The sequence below is a fragment of the Stegostoma tigrinum genome, chromosome 1 (assembly GCF_030684315.1).
Source record: "Stegostoma tigrinum isolate sSteTig4 chromosome 1, sSteTig4.hap1, whole genome shotgun sequence".
NCBI classification, from domain to species: domain Eukaryota; kingdom Metazoa; phylum Chordata; class Chondrichthyes; order Orectolobiformes; family Stegostomatidae; genus Stegostoma; species Stegostoma tigrinum.
Genome location: NC_081354.1, coordinates 444,014 through 465,335, shown reverse-complemented (window position 1 = coordinate 465,335; position 21,322 = coordinate 444,014). Strand labels below are relative to the sequence as shown.

The following is a 21,322-nucleotide window of genomic DNA, read 5'->3' as shown; positions in this document are numbered from 1 at the left end:
GCAGCAGCGTGAGCGGGAGCTTGGAGCAGGAGCCTGTTGGGAAGTTGGTGAGTCACTGTTTTTGAATCTTTAAAAAGCTTACCTCGTGAATAGGCGGAGGTACGCTGAGCAGGAGCCGACACGGGACTGGTGAGTGAGTGAGTGAGGTAATATATTTGTGTGGTTGCATTACCCGAAACACTACCCAGGTAGTGTCTCCCACCCATCCTCCTCCTCCAACCAAAAAAAAAGGTTCTGAGTGCCTGATTGGTAAGGTAACAAGTTTATTTTTTATTCTTTATTTTTTAAGTCTTGGGAATTTAGAATAATGGGAACGGAGGTCAGGGCAGTTCAATGTTCCTCCTGCACAACGTGGGAGGTAAGGGTCACCGCTAGTGTCCCTGCTGACTACATCTGTGGGAAGCGCACCCAACTCCAGCTCCTTGAAAACCGCATTAGGGAACTGGAGCTGGAGCTGGATGAACTTCGGATCATTCGGGAGGCAGAGGGGGTTATTGAGAGGAGTTACAGGGAGGTAGTCACTCCTCAAGTACAGGAAAAAGGCAGATGGGTTACGGTCAGGGGACGGAAAGGGAACCGGCAGACAGTGCAGGGATCCCCTGTGGCCATTCCCCTCAACAATAAGTATACCATTGTGGATACTGTTGCGGGGGGACAACTTACCAGGGGAAAGAAGTGGGGTACAGGTCTCTGGCACAGAGTCTGTCCCTGCTGCTCAGAAGGGAAGGGGGAAGAGGAGCAGAGCATTAGTCATTGGGGACTCCATAGTTAGGGGGCCAGATAGGAGGTTCTGCGGGGACGAGAGAGACTCACGGTTGGTGTGTTGACTCCCAGGTGCCAGGGTGCGTGATGTCTCTGATCGTGTTTTTGGGATCCTTAAGGGGGAGGGGGAGCAGCCCCAAGTCATGGTCCACATTGGCACCAACGACATAGGTAGGAAGAGAGATGGGGATTTAATGCAGAAATTCAGGGAGCTAGGATGGAAGCTGAGAGCTAGGACAAACAGAGTTGTTGTCTCTGGTTTGTTGCCCGTGCCACGTGCTAGTGAGGCGAGGAATAGGGAGAGAGAGGAGTTGAACACGTGGCTAGAGGGATGGTGCAGGAGGGAGGGTTTTGGATTCTTGGATAATTGGGCCTCTTTCTGGGGTAGGTGGGACCTCTACAAGCAAGATGGTCTTCACCTGAACCAGAGGGGTACCGATATCCTGGGGGGGAAATTTGCTAAGGCTATTCGGGTGGGTTTAAACTAATTCAGCAGGGGGATGGGCACCAAAATTGTAGTTCGACTATAGAAAAGATTGAGAGTAGGGTGGTCCGAAATAAACTTTCAGGGAAGCAAGATGGCACCGGCAAGCAAGAAGTTGGTTTGAAGTGTGTCTACTTCAATGCCAGGAGCGTCCGGAATAAGGTGGGTGAACTTGCAGCATGGGTTAGTACCTGGGACTTCGATGTTGTGGCCATTTCGGAGACATGGAGAGAGCAGGGACAGGAATGGTTGTTGCAGGTTCCGGGATTTAGATGTTTCAGTTAGAACAGAGAAGATGGTAAAAGGGGCGGAGGTGTGGCATTGTTGGTCAAGGACAGTATTACAGTTGCAGAAAGGATGTTTGGGGACTCGTCAACTGAGGTAATATGGGCTGAGGTTAGAAACAGGAAAGGAGAGGTCACCCTGTTGGAAGTTTTCTATAGGCCTCTGAATAGTTCCAGAGATGCAGAGGAAAGGATAGCAAAAATGAGTCTCGATAGGAGTGAGCGAGACAGGGTAGTTGTCATGGGGGACTTCAACTTTCCAAATATTGACTGGGAACACTATAGTTCGAGGATTATAGATGGGTCAGTTTTTGTCCAGTGTGTGCAGGAGGGCTTCCTGACACAGTATGTAGAGAGGCCAACAAGGGGCGGAGCCACATTAGATTTGGTACTGGGTAATGAGCCTGGCCAGATGTTAGATTTTGAAGTAGGTGAGCACTTTGGTGATAGCGATCACAATTCTGTTATGTTTACTTTAGTGATGGAAAGGGATAGGTGTATACCACTGGGCAAGAGTTAAAGCTGGGGGAAAGGCAATTACAATGAGTTTAGGCAAGATTTAAGGAGCATAGGATGGGGAAGGAAACTGCAGGGGATGGGCACATTAGAAATGTGGAGCTTATTCAAGGAAAAGTTCCTTTGTGTCCTAGAGAAGTATGTACCTGTCAGGCAGCAAGGAAGCTGTAGAGTGCAGAAGCCGTGGTTTACGAAGGAGTTGGAATCTCTGGTCAAGAGGAAGAAGGCGGCTTATGTTAGGATGAGATGTGAAGGCTCAGTTAGGGCACTTGAGGGCTACGAGGTAGCCAGGAAAGACCTAAAGAGAGAGCTCAGAGGAGCCAGGAGGAGACATGAGAAGTTGTTGGCGGATAGGATCAGGGTAAACCCTAAGGCTTTCTATTGGTATTTAAGGAATAAAAGAATGACCAAAGTAAGATTAGGCCCAATCAAGGATAGTAATGGTAAGTTGTGTGTGGAGTCAGAGGAGATAGGGGAAGCACTAAATGAATATTTTTCAACAATATTCACTCTAGAAAACGACAATGTTGTCGAGGAGAATACTGAGATACAGGCTACTAGACTAGGTGGGATTGAGGTTCACAAGGAAGAGGTATTAGAAATCCTACAGAGGGTGAAGATAGATAAGTCCCCTGGGCCGGATGGGATTTATCCTAGGATCCTCTGGGAAGCAAGGGAGGAGATTGCCGAGCCTTTGGCATTGATCTTTAACTCGTCATTGTCTACAGGAATAGTCCCAGACAACTGGAGGGTAGCAAATGTGGTTCCTCTGTTCAAGAAGGGGAGTGGAGACAACCCTGGTAATTATAGACCAGTGAGCCTTACCTCAGTTGTTGGTAAAGTGTTGGAAAAGGTTATAAGGGACAGGATTTATAATAATCTAGAAAAGAATAAATTGATTAGGGATAGTCAGCATGGTTTTGTGAAAGGAAGGTCGTGCCTCACAAACCTTATTGAGTTCTTTGAGAAGGTGACCAAACAGGTAGATGAGAGTAAACCGGTTGATGTGGTGTATGTGGATTTCAGCGAGGCGTTCGATAAGGTTCCCCACAGTAGGCTATTATACAACATCCAGAGGAATGGAATTGTGGGGGATACAGCAGTTTGGATCGGAAATTGGCTTGCTGAAAGAAGACAGAGGGTGGTAGTTGATGGGAAATGTTCATCCTGGAGACCAGTTACTAGTGGAGTACCACAAGGGTCGGCGTTGGGTCCACTGCTGTTTGTCATTTTTATAAATGACCTGGATGAGGGCGTAGAAGGATGGATTAGTAAATTTGCAGACGACACTAAGGTCGGTGGAGTTGTGGATAGTGACGACGGATGCTGTAGGTTGCAGAGAGACATAGATCAGCTGCAGAGCTGGGCTGAGTGGTGGCAAATGGAGTTTAATGCAGACAAGTGTGAGGTGATGCACTTTGGTAGGAGTAACCAGAAGGCAAAGTACAGGGGTAATGCTAAGATTCTTAGTAGTGTAAATGAGCAGAGAGATCTCGGTGTCCATGTACACAGATCCTTGAAAGTTGCCATCCAGGTTGACAGGCTGTTAAGAAGGCATACAGTGTTTTAGCTTTTATTAATAGTGGGATCGAGTTCCGGAATTAAGAGGTTATGGTGAAGCTGTAGAAAACTCTGGTGCGGCCGCACTTGGGAGTATTGCGTACAGTTCTGGTCACCGCATTATAAGAACGATGTGGAAGCTTTGGAAAGGGTGCAGAGGAGATTTACTAGGATGTTGCCTGGTATGGAGGGAAGGTCTTACGAGGAAAGGCTGAGGGACTTGAGGCTGTTTTCATTAGAGAGAAGGTTGAGAGGTGACTTAATAGAAACATATAAAATAATCAGAGGGTTAGATAGGGTGGATAGGGAGAGCCTTTTTCCTAGAATGGTGACGGCTAGCACGAGGGGGCATAGCTTTAAATTGAGGGGCAAAAGATATCGGACAGATGTCAGAGGTAATTTCTTTACTCAGAGAGTATTAAGGGAATGGAATGCAACGGTAGTAGATTCGCCAACTTTAGGTACATTTAAGTCGTCATTGGATAAGCATATAGATGTACATGGAATAGTGTAGGTTAGATGGGCTTGAGATCGGTATGACAGGTCGGCACAACATCGAGGGCCGAAGAGCCTGTACTGTGCTGTAATGGTCTATGTTCTAGAATAAAACAGCACTAGGAAAGATTCATATTTGAGTCCAGCATTCATTTCTTAGATAAGACTGTATCGTCTTTCACTGATATGACGTTAAAACAGGTTAGAATACACACAACAGTGTGGAGCTGGAGGAACACCAGTAGGTCAGGCAGCATCAGAGCAGGAAAGTTGATGTTTCGGGTCAGGAGCCTTCTTCAGAATAGGCAGACTGCTCACAGCTGGATCCACCATCCACTTAATAACTTCAGCTATATATGGTCAGAAGAATAAGCCAATAGTTGTGCTCAAAAGATCTTGCCTCCAAACCTGGTTGGGGATTTTTCAGACTTCCCAGATAACCTAAAAGATATTTCAGAGCACTCTGGGAAATTAATTAAGGAGCAGGCTCGATTTCCAGTCAATCTGCTCAGCATTCTTCTGCAAACACTTCATTTAAAAAAAAGTTCAAAATTGAAACCATCCATCCAGCTACTCAGCTGTCCCTGAATGAATCTTCAATTTTCTCCAGTGCTCTCCCATCCGTCTGTCCATTAACTACTGCAACACCAACACCCCCTGCCCTGCCTTAGTAGCCCCTCCTCCCCGACCAAGTCAGCATTCCTCCCCTCTCTTCTTCTTCATCCTTGCAAATTCTCATTTATGAATACTCTGTATTCCTCAGGCATCTGTCTTCTGGTATTGGATCCTTACTCTGAGTCCATTCATGCCTGAATGTTGTAAACTAATTTCAGGGTTATCATCTTACATATGTGAAGAATTAAACCAAAGAAAATGAAATTGGTATTCCAAAGCATATTATAGTGTTGTGGCCAGTTACATGAAACATAAATGACCAGCTTCCCAAGGAAATTGATATCACTTAAGAAATCCTAAGAGGCAGGCATATATTTTTGAAGGCTGGAAACAAATGAAACAAAACATGCAGTGGTAACATCATTAGTTGCCAATCCATTCCAACAATACAATATAATTACCGACTAGTGAGCCTGATGTCAGTGGTAGGGAAGCTACTGGAGAAGATACTGAGGGATAGGATCTATTCCCATTTGGAAGAAAATGGGCTTATCATGGTTTTGTGCAGGGAAGGTCATGTCTTACTAACTTAATAGAATTCTTTGAGGACGTGACAAAGTTGATTGATGAGGGAATGGCTGTAGATGTCATATACATGGACTTCAGTAAGGCGTTTAATAAGGTTCCCCATGGCAGGTTGATGGAGAAAGTGAAGTGAAGTCACATGGGGTCCAGGGTGTGCTAGCTAGATGGATAAAAAACTGGCTAGGCAACAAGAGACAGAGGGTAGTAGTAGAAAGGAGTTTCTCAAATTGGAGACCTGTGACCAGTGGTGTTCCACAGGGATCTGTGCTGGGACCACTGTTGTTTGTGATATATGTAAATGATCTGGAGGAAGGTGTAGGTGGTCTGATCAGCAAGTTTGCTGATGACACTAAGATTGGTGGAGTAGCTGATAGTGAAGGGGACTGTCAGGAGATTACAGCAGAATATAGATAGACTGGAGAGTTGGGCAGATAAATAGCAGATGGAGTTCAATCCGGGCAAATACGAGGTGATGCATTTTGGAAGATCAAATTCAAGGGTGAACTATACAGTAAATGGAAAAGTCCTAGGGAAAATTGATGAACAGAGAGATCTGGGTGTTCAGGTCCATTGTTCCCTGAAGGTGACAACGCAGGTCAATAGGGTGGTCAAAAAGGCATACGACATACTTTCCTTCATTGGGCGGGGTATTGAGTGCAAGAGTTGGCAGGTCATGTTGTATAGGACTTTGGTTCGGCCACATTTGGAGTACTGTGTACAGTTCTGGTCGCCACATTACCAAAAGGATGTGGATGCTTTGGAGAGGGTGCTGAGGAGGTTCACCAGGATGTTGCCTGGTATGGAGGGCGTTAGCTATGAAGAGAGGTTGAATAGATTAGGATTATTTTCATTAGAAAGACGGAGATTGAGGGGGGACCTGATTGAGGTCTACAAAATCATGAGGGGTATAGACAGGGTGGATAGCAAAAAGCTTCTCCCCCCCCCCCCCCCCCCCCCCCCAGAGTGGGGGGCTCAATTACTAGGGGTCATGGTTCAAAGTGAGAGGAGGAAAGTTTAAGGAAAATATGCGTGGAAAGTTCTTTACACAGAGGGTGGTGGGTGCCTGGAACGCGTTGCCAGCAGAGGTGGTAGATGCAGACACGTTAGCTTCTTTTAAGATATATTTGGACAGGTACATTGATGGGCAGGGAGCAAATGGACACAGACCGTTAGAAGTTAGATGACAGGTTAGACAGAGGATCTTGATCGGCCCAGGCTTGGAGAGCTGAAGGGCCTGTTCCTGTGCTGTAGGTTTCTTTGTTCTTTGTACAACTTTACAAAATGCTCGGCAAGGGTAAGCAAATGGTAATACTCTAAGTAAGAGAATGTTGGATAGAAAGGCCAATTTATTTACAGCCATTTTAGATGCTCTAGTGAAGATTTTAATAGAGATAAAACATCTCAGAAGTATCGCCTTTATAGTTTTTGGTAAGACAGAAATTTCTGGTAGAAATCTTTCCTCTCAATCAGAAGATTCTAGGTTTGCAGTGGATATTGGAACACTAAATAAATTTGAAGAGGAGACAGATTTTCAATTATTAATAAGTTGAAAGGTTATGGAGAGTGGGCTGTAAAGTGGAGTTGAGGCTAAGGGGAGGTCAACCATGGTTGTATCAAATGGCGAGGCAGACATAACAGATTGTATTGTTTACTCCTGCCCCCAGCTATGCTCCTGGGGGTTGGGGCATAATTGCAGCTGACACCTCAATTCAGTACAGAGACACACGGCTTAGAGGTATCACGCTTAGCAATACACTTCAAACAAAAAAAAATCACTTTAGGACATTCCAAAATTATGAAAAATGCCATAAAAATTGGAGATGTTGGCGTAATGGCAACGTCATTGGGCTAGTAATCCATAGGTAGTCTAAAGGCTAAGGAAATAGACTGAAACTCCACAATAGCTGGTGAAGTTTGCATTAAATTAATCAATCTGGAATGTAAACCTAGTCTCAGTCATGGTGGCCATAAAACTATCGATTTTCATAAATATCCATTCTGCAAACTAAAGTCTTTTGCAGAAGAAATCTGCTGACCTTGCCAGATTGGCCTACATGTGAGTCCAGACCCACAGTAATGTGCTTGATTCTGAATTATCCTCTGAAATGACTGTAGCAATGGGCACTCAATTCAAAGGCAATTTAGCAATGGCCAACAATGCTGGCAATACCCACATCCCAGTTGTTGCGAGTGATGAGTAAATATGTCCCTCTGAGACAGGCAAGAAGGGGTAAGATAAAGGAACCTTGGATGACGAGAGCGGTGGAGCTTCTTGTGAAAAGGTAGAAGGTAGCTTACATAAGGTGGAGGAAGCTAGGGTCAAGTTCAGCTAGAGAGGATTACACGCAGGCAAGGAAGGAGCTCAAAAATGGTCTGAGGAGAGCCAGGAGGGGGCACGAGAAAGGCTTGGCAGAACGAATTAGGGAAAACACAAAAGCATTTTACACTTATGTGAGGAATAAGAGAATGGTCAAAGAAAGAGTAGGGTCGATCAGGGATAGCATAGGGAACTTGTGTGTGGAGTCTGAGGAGGTAGGGGAAGCCCTAAATGAGTTTTTTGCTTCTGTCTTTACGAAAGAAACGAACTTTGTAGTGAATGAAACCTTTGAAGAGCAGGTGTGCATGCTGGAATGGATAGAGATAGAGGAAGCTGATGTGCTGAAAATTTTGTCAAACATTAAGATTGACAAGTCGCCAGGCCCGGACCAGATTTGTCCTCGGCTGCTTTGGGAAGCGAGAAATGCAATTGCTTCGCCACTTGCGAGGATCTTTGCATCCTCGCTCTCCACTGGAGTCGTACCTGAGGACTGGAGAGAGGCAAATGTAATTCCTCTCTTCAAGAAAGGAAATAGGGAAATCCCCGGCAATTACAGACCAGTAAGTCTCACGTCTGTCGTCTGCAAGGTGTTAGAAAGGATTCTGAGGGATCGGATTTATGACCATCTGGAAGAACATGGCTTGATCAAATGCAGTCAACACGGCTTTGTGAGGGGCAGGTCATGCCTCACAAATCTTATCGAGTTCTTTGAGGATGTGACCAGAAAAGTTGATGAGGGTCGAGCTGTGGATGTGGTGTATATGGACTTGAGTAAGGCATTTGATAAGGTTCCCCATGGTAGGCTCATTCAGAAGGTCAGGAGGAATGGGATACAGGGGAACTTAGCTGTTTGGATACAGAATTGGCTGGCCAACAGAAGGCAGTGAGTAGTAGTAGAAGGAAAATATTCTGCCTGGAAGTCTGTGGTGAGTGGTGTTCCACAGGGCTCTGTCCTTGGGCCTCTACTGTTTGTAATTTTTATTAATGACTTGGATGAGGGGATTGAAGGATGGGTCAGCAAGTTTGCAGACGACACAAAGGTTGGAGGTGTCGTTGACAGTACAGAGGCCTGTTGTAGGCTGCAGCGGGACATTGACAGGATGCAGAGATGGGCCGAGAGGTGGCAGATGGAGTTCAACCTGGATAAATGCGAGGTGATGAATTTTGGAAGGTCGAATTTGAAAGCTGAGTACAGAATTAAGGATAGGATTCTTGGCAGGGTGGAGGAACAGAGGGATCTTGGTGTGCAGATACATAGATCCCTTAAAATGGCCACCCAAGTGGACAGGGTTGTTAAGAAAGCATATGGTGTTCTGGCTTTCATTAACAGGGGGATTGAGTTTAAGAGTCGTGAGATCTTGTTGCAGCTCTATAAAACTTTGGTTAGACCGCACTTGGAATACTGCGTCCAGTTCTGGTCGCTCTATTATAGGAAAGATGTGGATGCTTTGGAGAGGGTTCAGAGGAGGTTTACCAGGATGCTGCCTGGACTGGACGGCTTATCTTATGAAGAGAGGTTGACTGAGCTCGGACTTTTTTCATTGCAGAAAAGGAGGAGGAGAGGGGACCTAATTGAGGTATACAAGATAATGAGAGGCATAGATAGAGTTGATAGCCAGAGACTATTTCCCAGGGCAGAAATGGCTAACACGAGGGGTCATCGTTTTAAGCTGGTTGGAGGAACGTATAGAGGGGATGTCAGAGGCAGGTTCTTTACACAGAGAGTTGTGAGAGTATGGAATGCGTTGCCAGCAGCGGTTGTGGAAGCAAGGTCATTGGGGTCATTTAAGAGACTGCTGGACATGCATATGGTCACAGAAATTTGAAGGTGCATACATGAGGATCAATGGTCGGCACAACATCGTGGGCTGAAGGGCCTGTTCTGTGCTGTACTGTTCTATGTTCTATCCCATGAAGGAATAAGTATTACAAGTAAATGCAAATCTTTCTTTTCACTTCCAAGTTGAAATGTTAAGAGTGAGGCCCTGTTTCCCCCTTCCAACCAATGTAAAAATCCATGGCACCATTCACAGAACTAACACATTAAACATGTACACACACTGGAGTTCGTGAACACAGTGGGCAGAGTTTAATACTCTTGACACAAGTTTCTCTACCGGTTGAGGAACAAGTGAAAAGCCTTCATTGTTTTGACAGGAGAGGCCTCCCAGGTGTTTAGCTTGCAGAAACATCACCCAAGAGCTGTCAGCCCATTGGAGGCCAGCTGCTCTCCACTGCCAGAAGTGCCACAGCAAATAGTAACTTCTACAGGGATTTCATTGGATCCTCCCCATTGCTATTCTGTAGAACTGAGAGCTAATGATTGAGGTAGAGTACTGTCACCAATCCTACTGTCAACCTGTAACTGGTAGCATGCCTAAAAAATTAGTGCTGGGTCTACAATCATTTACAACATATATTAATGACTTAGATGAGGAAAACGAATGTATTATGGCCAAGTCTGCAGTTGACACAAAAATCAGCTTGGGGACTCGTGTGCACTCATAAAGAGGTAGACTACAAATATAGTCATTAGATTGGATGTTCATTATGTGTCATGTGTGCACCAGCTCCAGTTTTATTCTTCATTGCCTGACTGATTTCTAAAGTCCATGACTTAATCTTCCCAAGAAATGGATCCTGAAATCTTTGACTCCAGGAACTCTCCATGAAAGCTTTCATGTGTTAATGTTGTATTTCTCCCTCAGTAGGAGGAGGAAAGTTGTTTGTCAATGTCCTTGAACGTATAAAACCTGTGTCTCTACTCATTCTCAGTTAACACAGACTCATGATTAGGACCACTACTGGTTTGTTACCATTGGTCAGCTTTCAATGGTTTTCTAGGTAGGATGTATGCCTAACAGTCAACCAAACTAAGACCCGTCGGGCTGAATTTTCCTACAATGAATGCCACAAATGACATGATTTACCTGCTATTGAACTTGTCTGGATCTTCTTCCCTTGCTTGATGGAAGTCAAGACTCAGTTCTGCATCAATTCCAATTCCACAATAATTGTTCATTTGTACAATCTGCAAAAAAATGAATATAAAGCAAAGAACTGCAGATGCTGGAGATGTGAAACAGATCGAAAGTGCAGGAGAAACTCAGCAGATCTGTGGACACAGAAACAGAATAAACCCCTCAATTCCAGTAACTTTGTCTTTTTGAGTGAAATAAAAATAATGCCCTGGTCAAGAACATCGAACAAAGAACATTACAGCATAGTACAGGCCCTTCAGCCCACAATGTTGTGCCGACCTATTATCCCACTGCAAGATCAAACTACCCTGCACACCCAACATCTTATTAAGTCAACTAAAACAGCCTTCAGCATCTCTAACTTTGAAACTATTGATTGGATATTGACTTTATAAACCAGTCGCTTTTCTCTTCACCGAGAGATATTTTTATTCAACCTATTCAGACGTGCTACGAAACAGCTCTGCAACAGGTGAGACTTGAACTCAGACCTCCTTTCCCTATAGCGCATTAGTGGACCTGACAGGTCTTAGAACAATTCATGACAGTTTCATGCTCATGACTACTGAGATTAATTTTGTATTCCAGATTTTAGTGGGAACTTAATGGTAATATCACGAGACTCATAATCCAGAGCACCGGACAAATGCCCTAAAGATATGGGTTCGAATCCCACCATGGCAGGTAGGAATAAAAAGATAGCCCTGTGACAACTGTGTAACCATTGCTAATTGTCATAACAACCCATCTGTTCACAAATGTTCTATATGGCAGGAAATGTGCCAACCTTATCTGGTCTGGTCTACATGTGACTCCAGACCCACAGCAATATGATCGATTCTTAACTGCCTTGATGGAATTAGACATGGGTAATAAATGGTGGCTGAGTCAGTGATGCCTACATGTATGAACGGATAAGATAAAATTCAAACAGTTTAAATTCCACCAGCTTCCATAATGATTTGAATCATAACATTAGTCTGGCCCTTTAGGTTACAATGTCACTGTCATTACCAGTATAGCACCAGTCTGACCTAACTGTATGCTAACCTTTTGAGATCTGGATTCGTCTGCAGTCTCCCTACAATTAAATAAGATTTTACTTTTCTACACGTCTCACCAAAGTGGACTACATATTTTGCCACATTCTACTTTACATCATCCTTTGCCAACTCGCTTAACCCGTCGACATCTGCTCAGCTCTGTGTCTCCATCATAACTTTCTTTCTTGCTTTTATCTGTACTATCAGTAAGTTTGGCTACAATACAATTGGTTCTTTCATCCAAGCTTTTATTGTGGAATGTAAATAGTTAAGGCCTTTGAGGTGATCCCTGAGCTATGGAAGCACCTACTTTTAATTGGAAAGCAACCCTAACCCTAACTCATCACAGAATAAAACTATGCAATGTACAGAATGAGCCAAATGGCTTCCTGAAGTGTGGCAACTTGCTAAAGAGCTTTTTGATTAATTATAATATCCAAAAATCTGTACAATTGACACTTTAAAACCATTCCATGTATTCTTACAGGTCACTGCTGAGTTTTTCCAATTAGCACTGCAAAATAAGAACCACAATAAGATCTAGTTAAACAAATTATATAGACAACAAAAATTCAAAAAATGCAATCTAGGTAAAACAGGCACAGATTCTGTAATTCTTTAGAACATAGAACACAGAACAAACTGTACAGCACAGCACAGGCCCTTTGACCCACAATGTTGTGCCGTCTTATTATCCTACTAAGATCGAACTACACTGCATAGCCCCCACCCATGTAAACTTTCTGCAATCAAAGATACTGAAACAACAATTGCTTATCAATCAATTTCACTATCACAGGTACCTATGAACCTATTTGGACCTCCATCGTCTACAATCAAAGAACAAAGAAAATTACAGCAAAGGAACAGGCCCCACGGCCCTCCAAGTTTGTGCCGTTCCAGATCCTCTATTTAAACCTGTCACCTATTTTCCAAGGATCTATATCCCTCTGCTCCCTGCCCATTCATGTATCTGTCTAGATACATCTAGAGTGACGCTATTGTGCTCGCCTCTACCACCTCCGCTGGCAACACGTTCCAGGCACCCACCACCCTCTGCGTAATGAACTTTCCACACATATCTCCCTTCAACTTTTCCCCTCTCACCTTGAAATCGTGACCCCCTCTAGTAATTGAGTCCCCCACTCTGGGAAAAAGCTTCTTGCTATCCACCCTGTCTATACCTCTCATGATTTTGTAGACCTCAATCAGATCTCCCCTCAACCTCCATCTTTCGAATGTAAATAATCCTAATCTACTCAACCTCTCTTCATAGCTAGCACCCTCCATACCAGGCAACATCCTGGTGAACCTCCTCTGCACCATCTCCAAAGCATCCACATCCTTTTGGTAATGTGGTGACCAGAACTGTACACAATCAGTGCAACATCTACATTACAGATGGAAATGGCTTCTATTAATGAAAGCTCTCTATTCTAGCGCTCCCTGAGACTGCTACGAACTTCTGTGGATCCAATTTCTCATTTACTTGAGTCAATAATTCAGTTGCAGCAAAATGTTTCAGCTCCAAAGGTTCTAATACAATGGGTTATTTTCTAGTTTTTTTTTGCAGCGACCACACCTGGAGACCAGGGTAAAACCCTCGCTTCATACATCAATGACCAGAAAATGCTGAAAATAGTCAGAGGTTCAGGCAGGATCTGTTGAGAAATAAAGAGTTCAGAGGAAAGCTCAGAACAATGACCTTCCATCAGAAATTCTCTCCCCAAGAATGTGGCATCCAAAATCATGCTTTTGAGACGAAGCCTTCAGTCATTATGATCCAGAAAACTCCAATCAGATTAATGACAACATTTAAGAGGCACTTAGACAGACACAGACAGGGAATGGAGGGATTCAGACCATGTGCAAACAAATGGGATTACTTTAGAATGGCACCCATGTCAGCACAGACATAATGGACTGAAGGGCCTGTTCCTGAGCTGTACCGTTCTATTTTCTAATCACACTTGACTGTAACTTTATACTAACTCATATTTAAAGATACTTTTGTGACAAATACCCTTGGTGGTTCCAGCTCAGGGACACCGTTTTCTGTGCCATCAACAACTTCTTGAGCATCAAGGAGGATTGTCCAACGATCCATGAGGACTTCTTCTGCTTCATCAACTGCAACCAGAATGGAGAAGGGATCCTCACCACTATAGCCAGGTCCCCAGCGTAACACCCTCGCTAGGTCATTGCCTTAAGAAAGAAAAGTTTGTAGATATTATCAATGTAGAGATGGTTCATTATATCCAAGTGAGTTTCCATCTGTGGCTTGAAATGGCCCCAGTGGCTACATAATGATCCATGTTACTAATCTTAAGATTCAGCTACTTTGGCATTCTTGATTGATCAGCTAAGGGATATTGCCCTTGCCATAAACAATCCTCTTAGAATGCAAAGGAATCCATTTGTAGCTTACAGCAAAACCTGAGGGTTTAGCAGGGAAACATTTTGTCGAAATAACACATATTAGAGGAAAATATTCTCCACTTGGTGATCACTGTCAAAACCATAACTTGCAATGAATCAAGCTTGTATTGGTTGGGTTGAGAGATTTCTAATTAACACAAAGAAAATCCCTCAGCCCCGCAACTACATGAGAAGAGATTTCTCCTGTTATTGTTCTCAATCTCTGTATCTAATCTTGAACCAACAACCCATGATTCTAGACTGCCATTTCTTGGAGACAGATTCACTTCTGGGAATCTAAATATACATGCATGATAGTTGCTAATGAATCCAGGGGATTCAGAAGCAACTTGTTAACTCAGAGAATGACGAGACATTGGAATTTGGTACCACAGACAGTAGTTCAGATGATTAGAAGGGAATGTTGATTATTCATGGGAGAAAGGAATACAAGGATACATTAATAGTCTTAATCGAGGAGCAGTGGGATGAGCTCATGTGATGTATATAGACCTGGTACAGTTTGGCTGGGATGAAATGTGCATTAAATTGTGTCTAGGCAAAAAACCGCAGCAGCAAGAACTTGGAAAGTGAACAAGGATATTTCCCTCACGAGGGCAGCCCACTCTTTCTGCATATTCGCGACACAGCACTCAGCCCAAGCCCACTGCTTTCCCCCACCCTCACCTGTTCCTAAAGGTAGCACAGCAACTGGAGGCACTGGGCAGTTCAGCTTGTGTCGAATCTCCTCCAGCACACCCAGAACCCAACCAACTGTTCCATCTCCTCCGCAAACCAATATTCGGAAATATGGAACCTCTCGGAATGTATGCAGCCTGAAGGTGAAGGTGAGAAACAAAATTTCATAACGCAAGAAGCATGTTAGCTCATAAAGAGAGTGCATGACAGTGTCAGAATCAAAAGTGACTCTTTGAACACGTTTCATCATCCAATAAGATCATAGTAGATGTATATGAATTTCTGCTTCCTTTCTAATCCCATATCTTGTAATTCCTTTAATGTCCAAAAATCAATTGTTTTCAACTTGAATATATTCATCCACAAATAGGCCGAAGAGTGGTAGATGGAAGTTAATCTAGATAAATGTGAGGCGCTACATTTTCATATGGCAGATCACGGCAGAACTTATACAATTAATGGTAAGGTCCTTGCTGAGTGTTGCTGAACAAAGAGACCTTGGTGTGCAGGTTCACAGTTCTTTGAAAGTGGAGTCGCAGGCAGGCAGGATAGTGAAGGCAATGTTTGGTACACTTGCCTTTACTGGTCAGTGCATTGAGTATAGGAGTTGGGAGGTTACATTGCGGCTGTACAGGACATTGGTTAGGCCACCTTTTGAGCACTGTGTTCAATTCTGGTCTCCCTGTTAATGTGTGGAGATGCTGACTTTGGACTGAGGTGGACAAGGTCAGAAGTCACATGACATCAGGTTAATAGTCCAACAGGTTCATCTGAAATCACAAGCTTTCAGAGCGCTGTTCCTTTGTCAGGTGAAGTGGAGAGGAGTGCACAGGCACAGAATTTATAAGTGGACAGACCAAAAGATAGTACAAATGGTGTGAGTGCAGTGTTGACAGGTTGAATAACAAATCTCCACATGTGTCAGATGGTGTGAATCAAACGTCAACAGCTGAATGACAAGTGAAAGGATGGTCTATAATCCGATTAAATGAGGCAGAGAGATAATTACAAGAAATTAAAAATAAGATGGTGCTGGACGCAAACCAAACGGCTGGAACAACATGATAGGTATAACAGTCCAAAACCCTTAAATAACAAGTAATCCAAAACCGTACAGATTTATTAAGGTAGAGAGATCATAACCGTGTTCAGTTCTGGTCACCTCATTATAGGAAGGATGTGGAAGCTTTGGAGAGGGTGCAGAGGAGATTTACTAGGATGCTGCCTGAACTGGAGAGCAGGTCTTATGAGAAAAGATCGAGAGCACTTGAGCTTTTTTCATTGGAGCGAAGAAGGATGAGAGGTGTTTGATAGAGGTGCACAAGATGATGAGGCATAGATACAGCGGAGAGCTAGAGACTTTTTCCCAGGGTGGAAATGACTATTACGAGGGGGAATAATTTTAAGGTGCCTGGAGAAAGGTATGGGGAGATGTCAGAGGTAGGTTCTTTAAAGAGAGTGTGGTGGGCATGTGGAATGCGCTGCAGGCAGTGGTATTGGAGTCAGATAATTTAGAGACTTTTAATCGACTCTTGGATAGGCACATGGAGGATAGTAAAATGCAGGGTATGCAGGGCAGAATGATCTTAGTAGAATAGTAGGTCGGCACCACATCATGGGCCAAAGGGCCTGTACTGTGCGGTACTGTTCTATGTTCTTTATCAAGGTAATGGTGTCAAAACAGGACAGTAAGGAAGATTTTACAGACACAGAACACATGGTGGGGTTATACGTAGCGTGACATGAACCGAAAGTGACAGATTAGGCCATCTTCATGGGTATGGAGCTTGGTGCTCAGTGCTGCTCAGTGATTCTGCGTTGTTGTGTATCTCGAAGACCCAAAGATCGGAGGCTGAATGTCCCTGACTGCTGAAGTGTTCCTTGACTGGGAGGGAACACTCCTGCTTGGCAATTGTTGCGTGGTCCATTAATCTGTTGTCATAGCCTCGGCATGGTCTCACCAATATAACATGCCTTATGCCATCCTAGCCTGCAGCGTATGAGATAGACAACATCGGCCGAGTCACATGAGTACCTGCCATGTACATGGTGGGTGGTGTTCCCACGTGTGACGATAGTATCCACGTCGATGTTGTAACATGTCTTGCAGAGGTTGCCGCAGCAGGGTTGTTAGGTGTTATGGTTGCTGATGTCTTGAAGGTCGGGTACCTTACTGTGAATGATGGTCTGTTGAAGGTTTGGTGGTTGTTTGAAGGCGAGAAGTGGAGGTATAGAGATGACCTTGGTGAGATGTTCATCGGCATCGATGACATATTGAAGGCTGTGAAGAACGTGGTAATAGTTTCTGCACTCCAGGGAGGTACTGGACAATGAATGGTGTTCTATTGGTTAGGTCTTGTGTCTGTCTTCTAAGGATGTTGTTGCGGATTTTCACTGTGGTACATCTGAACTGGCGATCAATGAGTTAAGCGTCGTATCCATTCTTATGAGGGTGTCTTCCGGCATCTTTAGGTGTCTGTTGCGTTCCTCTTCGTCTAAACAGATCCTGTGTTTACACAGGGCTTGTCCATAGGGGATGGCTTCTTTAACATGTTTACGGTGGAAGTTAGAGAAGTGCAGCATCATGAGATTATTATGCCTGTAGCATAGTGAGGTACTGTAGTGTTATCCTTGATGGAGATGTGTGTCCAAGAATGAGACAGACTCTGAAGAGTAGTTCACAGCAAGCCTGATGGTAGGAAGAAACTATGTTGATGTTGTTGTGTAGTCATTTCAGAGGTCCTTCACCAAATTTGAACTTCAACATGCCAACATTTTCACACACAAGTTTGAGCAAGACATCTTTGCGGCACAGGACCTCCAATCAATGCTACACTTCAGATACACTGACAATATTTTCTTCCTTGGGACTCATAGTGAAGAATTACTGAAATGACTACATGGTGACATCAACAAGTTTCAGCCCACCATCAGGTTCACCATTAACTACTCTTCAGAATCATTCTCGTTCTTGGGCACACATCTCCTTCAGGACAGGCATCTAGGTACCTCACTCTACCGCAAACCCACGGATAACTTCATGACGTTGCACTTCTCGTCTCAAAGCCTCCACCTCTCAGCTTCAAACAGCCACCAAACCTCAAACAGACCATTGTTTGCCGTCAGCCTTCAGGACAACAGCGACCACAACACCACACAACCCTGCCACAGCAATTTCTGCAAGACATGTTAGATCATCGACAAGGATACTACCAACACACATGGGACACCACCCACCACATTCAGGCAGCTACTCATGTGACTTGGCTAATGTTATCTACCTAATCTGCTGCAGACAGGGATGCCCTGAGACATGGTATATTGGTGAGACCATGCAGACGCTATAATAATGGATGAATGGACATTGGCAATTGTTGCCAGTCAGGGATGTTCCCTCCCTATGGGGGAATACTTCAGCGGTCAAGGACATTCAGCCCCTGATCTTCGGGAATGTGTCCTCCAAGGCAGTCTTCGAGATATATAACAACGCAGAACTGCCAAACAGAAATACTTAGCCAAGTTCCGTACACATGAAGGTGGCCTCAACCATGATCTTGGGTTCATGTTGTGCTACATGTAACCTCACCACTGTTCTGTGTCTGTAAAATTTTCCTTATTGTCCTGTTTTGACACCATCACCTTGATAAATTGTTATGATCTCTCTACCTTAATAAATCTGTAACAGGTTGAGACTACTTGTTACTTCAGTTAGACCCTCGGCATGCGACTCTCATACCTATCATGTTATTCGAGCCGTTTGGATGGATCATCTTACTTTTAATTTTTTGTAATTATCTCTCTGCCTCAGTTAATCGGATCATAGGTCATCCTTTCAATTGCTATTCAGCTGTTGATGACTCACACCACCTGACACTTATGATCACCTGCAGACTCGTTATTCAGCTTGTTGACTCTCCACTCACCATTTGGACTAGCTTTTGACCTTTCTGCCGATAAATTCTGTGCCTGTGTGCTTCACTTCACTTCATCTGATGAAAGAGGGTACTTGGAAGCCTTGTGTTTTCAAATAAACCTGGTGTGATGTGACTTCTGTCCTTGTTTTTTAGGAAAGATGTTGTGAAACTTGAAAGGGTTAAGAAAAGATCCACAAGGATGTTGCCAGGGCTGGAGGGTTTGAGTTAAAGGGAGAAGCTGAGGCTATTTTCCTTGGGAGAGCCAGAGGTTGAGGGGGGACCGTATAGAAGTTTATAAAGTCAGATAGGCATGGATAGGGTGTATAAACAAGGTCTTTTCCCCAGCGTAAGGAAGACCAAAACTAGAGTGCATAGGTATACGGGGAAAGGGGAAAGATTTAAAAGACACTGAAGTGGCAATCTTTTCACACAGACAGTGGTGCGTGTATGGAATGAGCTGCCAGAGGAAGAGGGGGAGGCTGGTATAATTGCAACATTTAAAAGACATCTGGACGGTCATATGAATAGGAAGGGTTTAGAAGGTCCAAATGCTTGTTCAGTGGGAAGCTAGGGAAGTGATTGCTGGGCCCTTTGTTCAGATATTGGTATCATCAATAGCCACAGGTGAGGTGCTGGAAGGCTGCAGGTTAGCTATTATGATGCCACTATTTATGAATGGCGCTAAGGAAAAGCCTGACATAGATGCTTATCAAGTTGTCGAAGGGAATCCTGAAGGAGAGGATTTACAGGCATTTGGAAAGGCAAGGACTGACTAGGGATAGTCAGCAAAGCTTTGTGGTGGGAAATATTGCCTGAATTTTTTGAATAAGTAACAAAGAGGACTGGCGAGGGCAAAGTGGTGGACATGATCTATATGAACTTCACTTAAGGCATTCGATAGTTTTCCTCACAGTAGACAAGTTAGCAAGGTTAGATCACATTGGATACAGGGAGAACTAGCCATCTGGATACAGAACTGGCTCAAAGGTATCAAACAGAAAGTGGTGGTGGAGGGTTGCTTTTCAAACTGGAGGCCTGTGACCAGTGGTGTGCCACAAGGATCAGTGTTGAGTCTACTGCTTTTCGTCATTTATATAAATGATTTGAATGTGTACATAGAAGGTATGGTTAGCAAGTTTGCAGACGACGCCAAAATTGGAAGTGTAGTGGACAGTGAAGAAGGTTACCTCTTGGTACAACAGGAGCTTGATCAGATGGGACAATGAGTGGCAGATGGGGATTAATTAGGATAAATGCAAGGGGTTGCATTTTAGAAAGACAAATCAGGGCAGGGCACATACACTTAATGGTAAGGTCCTGGGGAGCAATGCTGAACAAAGAGAACTTGGAATGCAGGTTCATTGTTCCTCGAAAATGGAGTCCCAGGTAGACAAGATCGTGAAGGTGTTTTGTATGCTTGCCTTTATTGGTCAGTGCATTGAGTATAGAAGTTGGGAGGTGATGTCGCAGCTGTACAGGACATTGGTTAGGCCACAGCTGGAATACTGTGTGCAGTTCTGGTCTCCTTGCTATAGAAAGGACATTGTGGAACTTGAAAATGTGCTGAAAAGATTTACGAGGATGTTGCCAGGGTTGGAGGGTTTGAGTTATAGGGAGAGGCTAAATAAGTTGGACTATTTTCCCTGGAGCATCGGAGGTTAAGGTTGACCTTATGGAAGCTTATAAAGTCATGAAGGGCATGGATAGGGAGAATGGCCAAGCTCTTTTCCCTGAGTGGGGAAATCCAAAACTTGATGGCAATGGTTTAAGGTGACAGGAGAAAAAATTTAAAAGGAACCTAAGGGGCAATTCTTTTGCACTGAGAATAAACTGCCATGGGAAGTAATGGAGGGTGGTACAATTAGATCAATTAAAAGGCATCTGGATGGGTACATGATTAGGAACGGTTTAGAGGGATATGGCCCAAATGCTGTGAAATGGGACTAGATTAACTTAGGATATCTGGTCGGCATGGATGAGTTGGACCGAAGGGTCTGTTTCTGTGCTGTACATCTCTATGACTCTAACGGATAACTAGTTGTCAAACACATTTGGCTCAAGTAAGTGGTTTAAGATACATTTAAAGAAAAACTTCCGTTAAAGTATTGACATCTCAGACTATGTTTATGAACACAAAATTCAAATCCATTTGTAATATCATTTGAGCCTAGCATTAGGATCTGTTAGATGCATTATTACTTCAACATCAAGGCCACAAATTTAATTTATTTGAGGATGCAAATATTTTTGCTGAAAGCTCTAATTATTCAAACTCTTGTTTTCTGCATCACTTTTAACTGTTCTCTTCTAAATATTTTTCCACTCTTGAATAGCACAGAAGGACACCATTCAGTCCATCATGCCTGTGCCAGTTCATGTTCTAAAGCTAAAAGAGTGAATTCAGAAACTCAGTACATCCACCAGCATCTGTGGACAGAAAGCAACATCAGCCATTCAGGTCCAATGACCCTTCATTTATACAAGTAGTAGTAAGGAAAGAGAGCTGAAGATGAGGATGGTGGGGTTAAGTGACAGAAATGAGGGATAGGTAGAGATGGAGCCCAGGGGGAGAGAAAGACAGTTAGGCAGATGAAGGGATGGATAATTTTAAGCCAGGGAGGAAACGTGTTGACAGGGCTATAGGTTAAC

The 21,322-nt window shown here is 43.8% G+C and overlaps 1 protein-coding gene across 3 annotated transcripts in view; it reads right to left on the bottom strand.

The window, feature by feature from the left end:
• Window positions 1–21,322, bottom strand: part of LOC125453563 (diacylglycerol kinase theta) — a 192,341-nt gene that overhangs the window by 24,377 nt on the left and 146,642 nt on the right. For all 3 annotated transcript variants that reach the window (XR_009445713.1, XR_009445715.1, XM_059645677.1), the window contains exons 17-19: window positions 14,748–14,896; window positions 13,666–13,847; window positions 10,549–10,649 (exon numbers count right to left, since the gene is read on the bottom strand). Coding sequence is in view for 1 of the 3 variants with exons in the window: in XM_059645677.1 (XP_059501660.1) it covers window positions 10,549–10,649; window positions 13,666–13,847; window positions 14,748–14,896 (432 nt within the window). In the remaining 2 variants the exon portion in view is untranslated. The remainder of the gene's footprint in view (window positions 1–10,548; window positions 10,650–13,665; window positions 13,848–14,747; window positions 14,897–21,322) is intronic.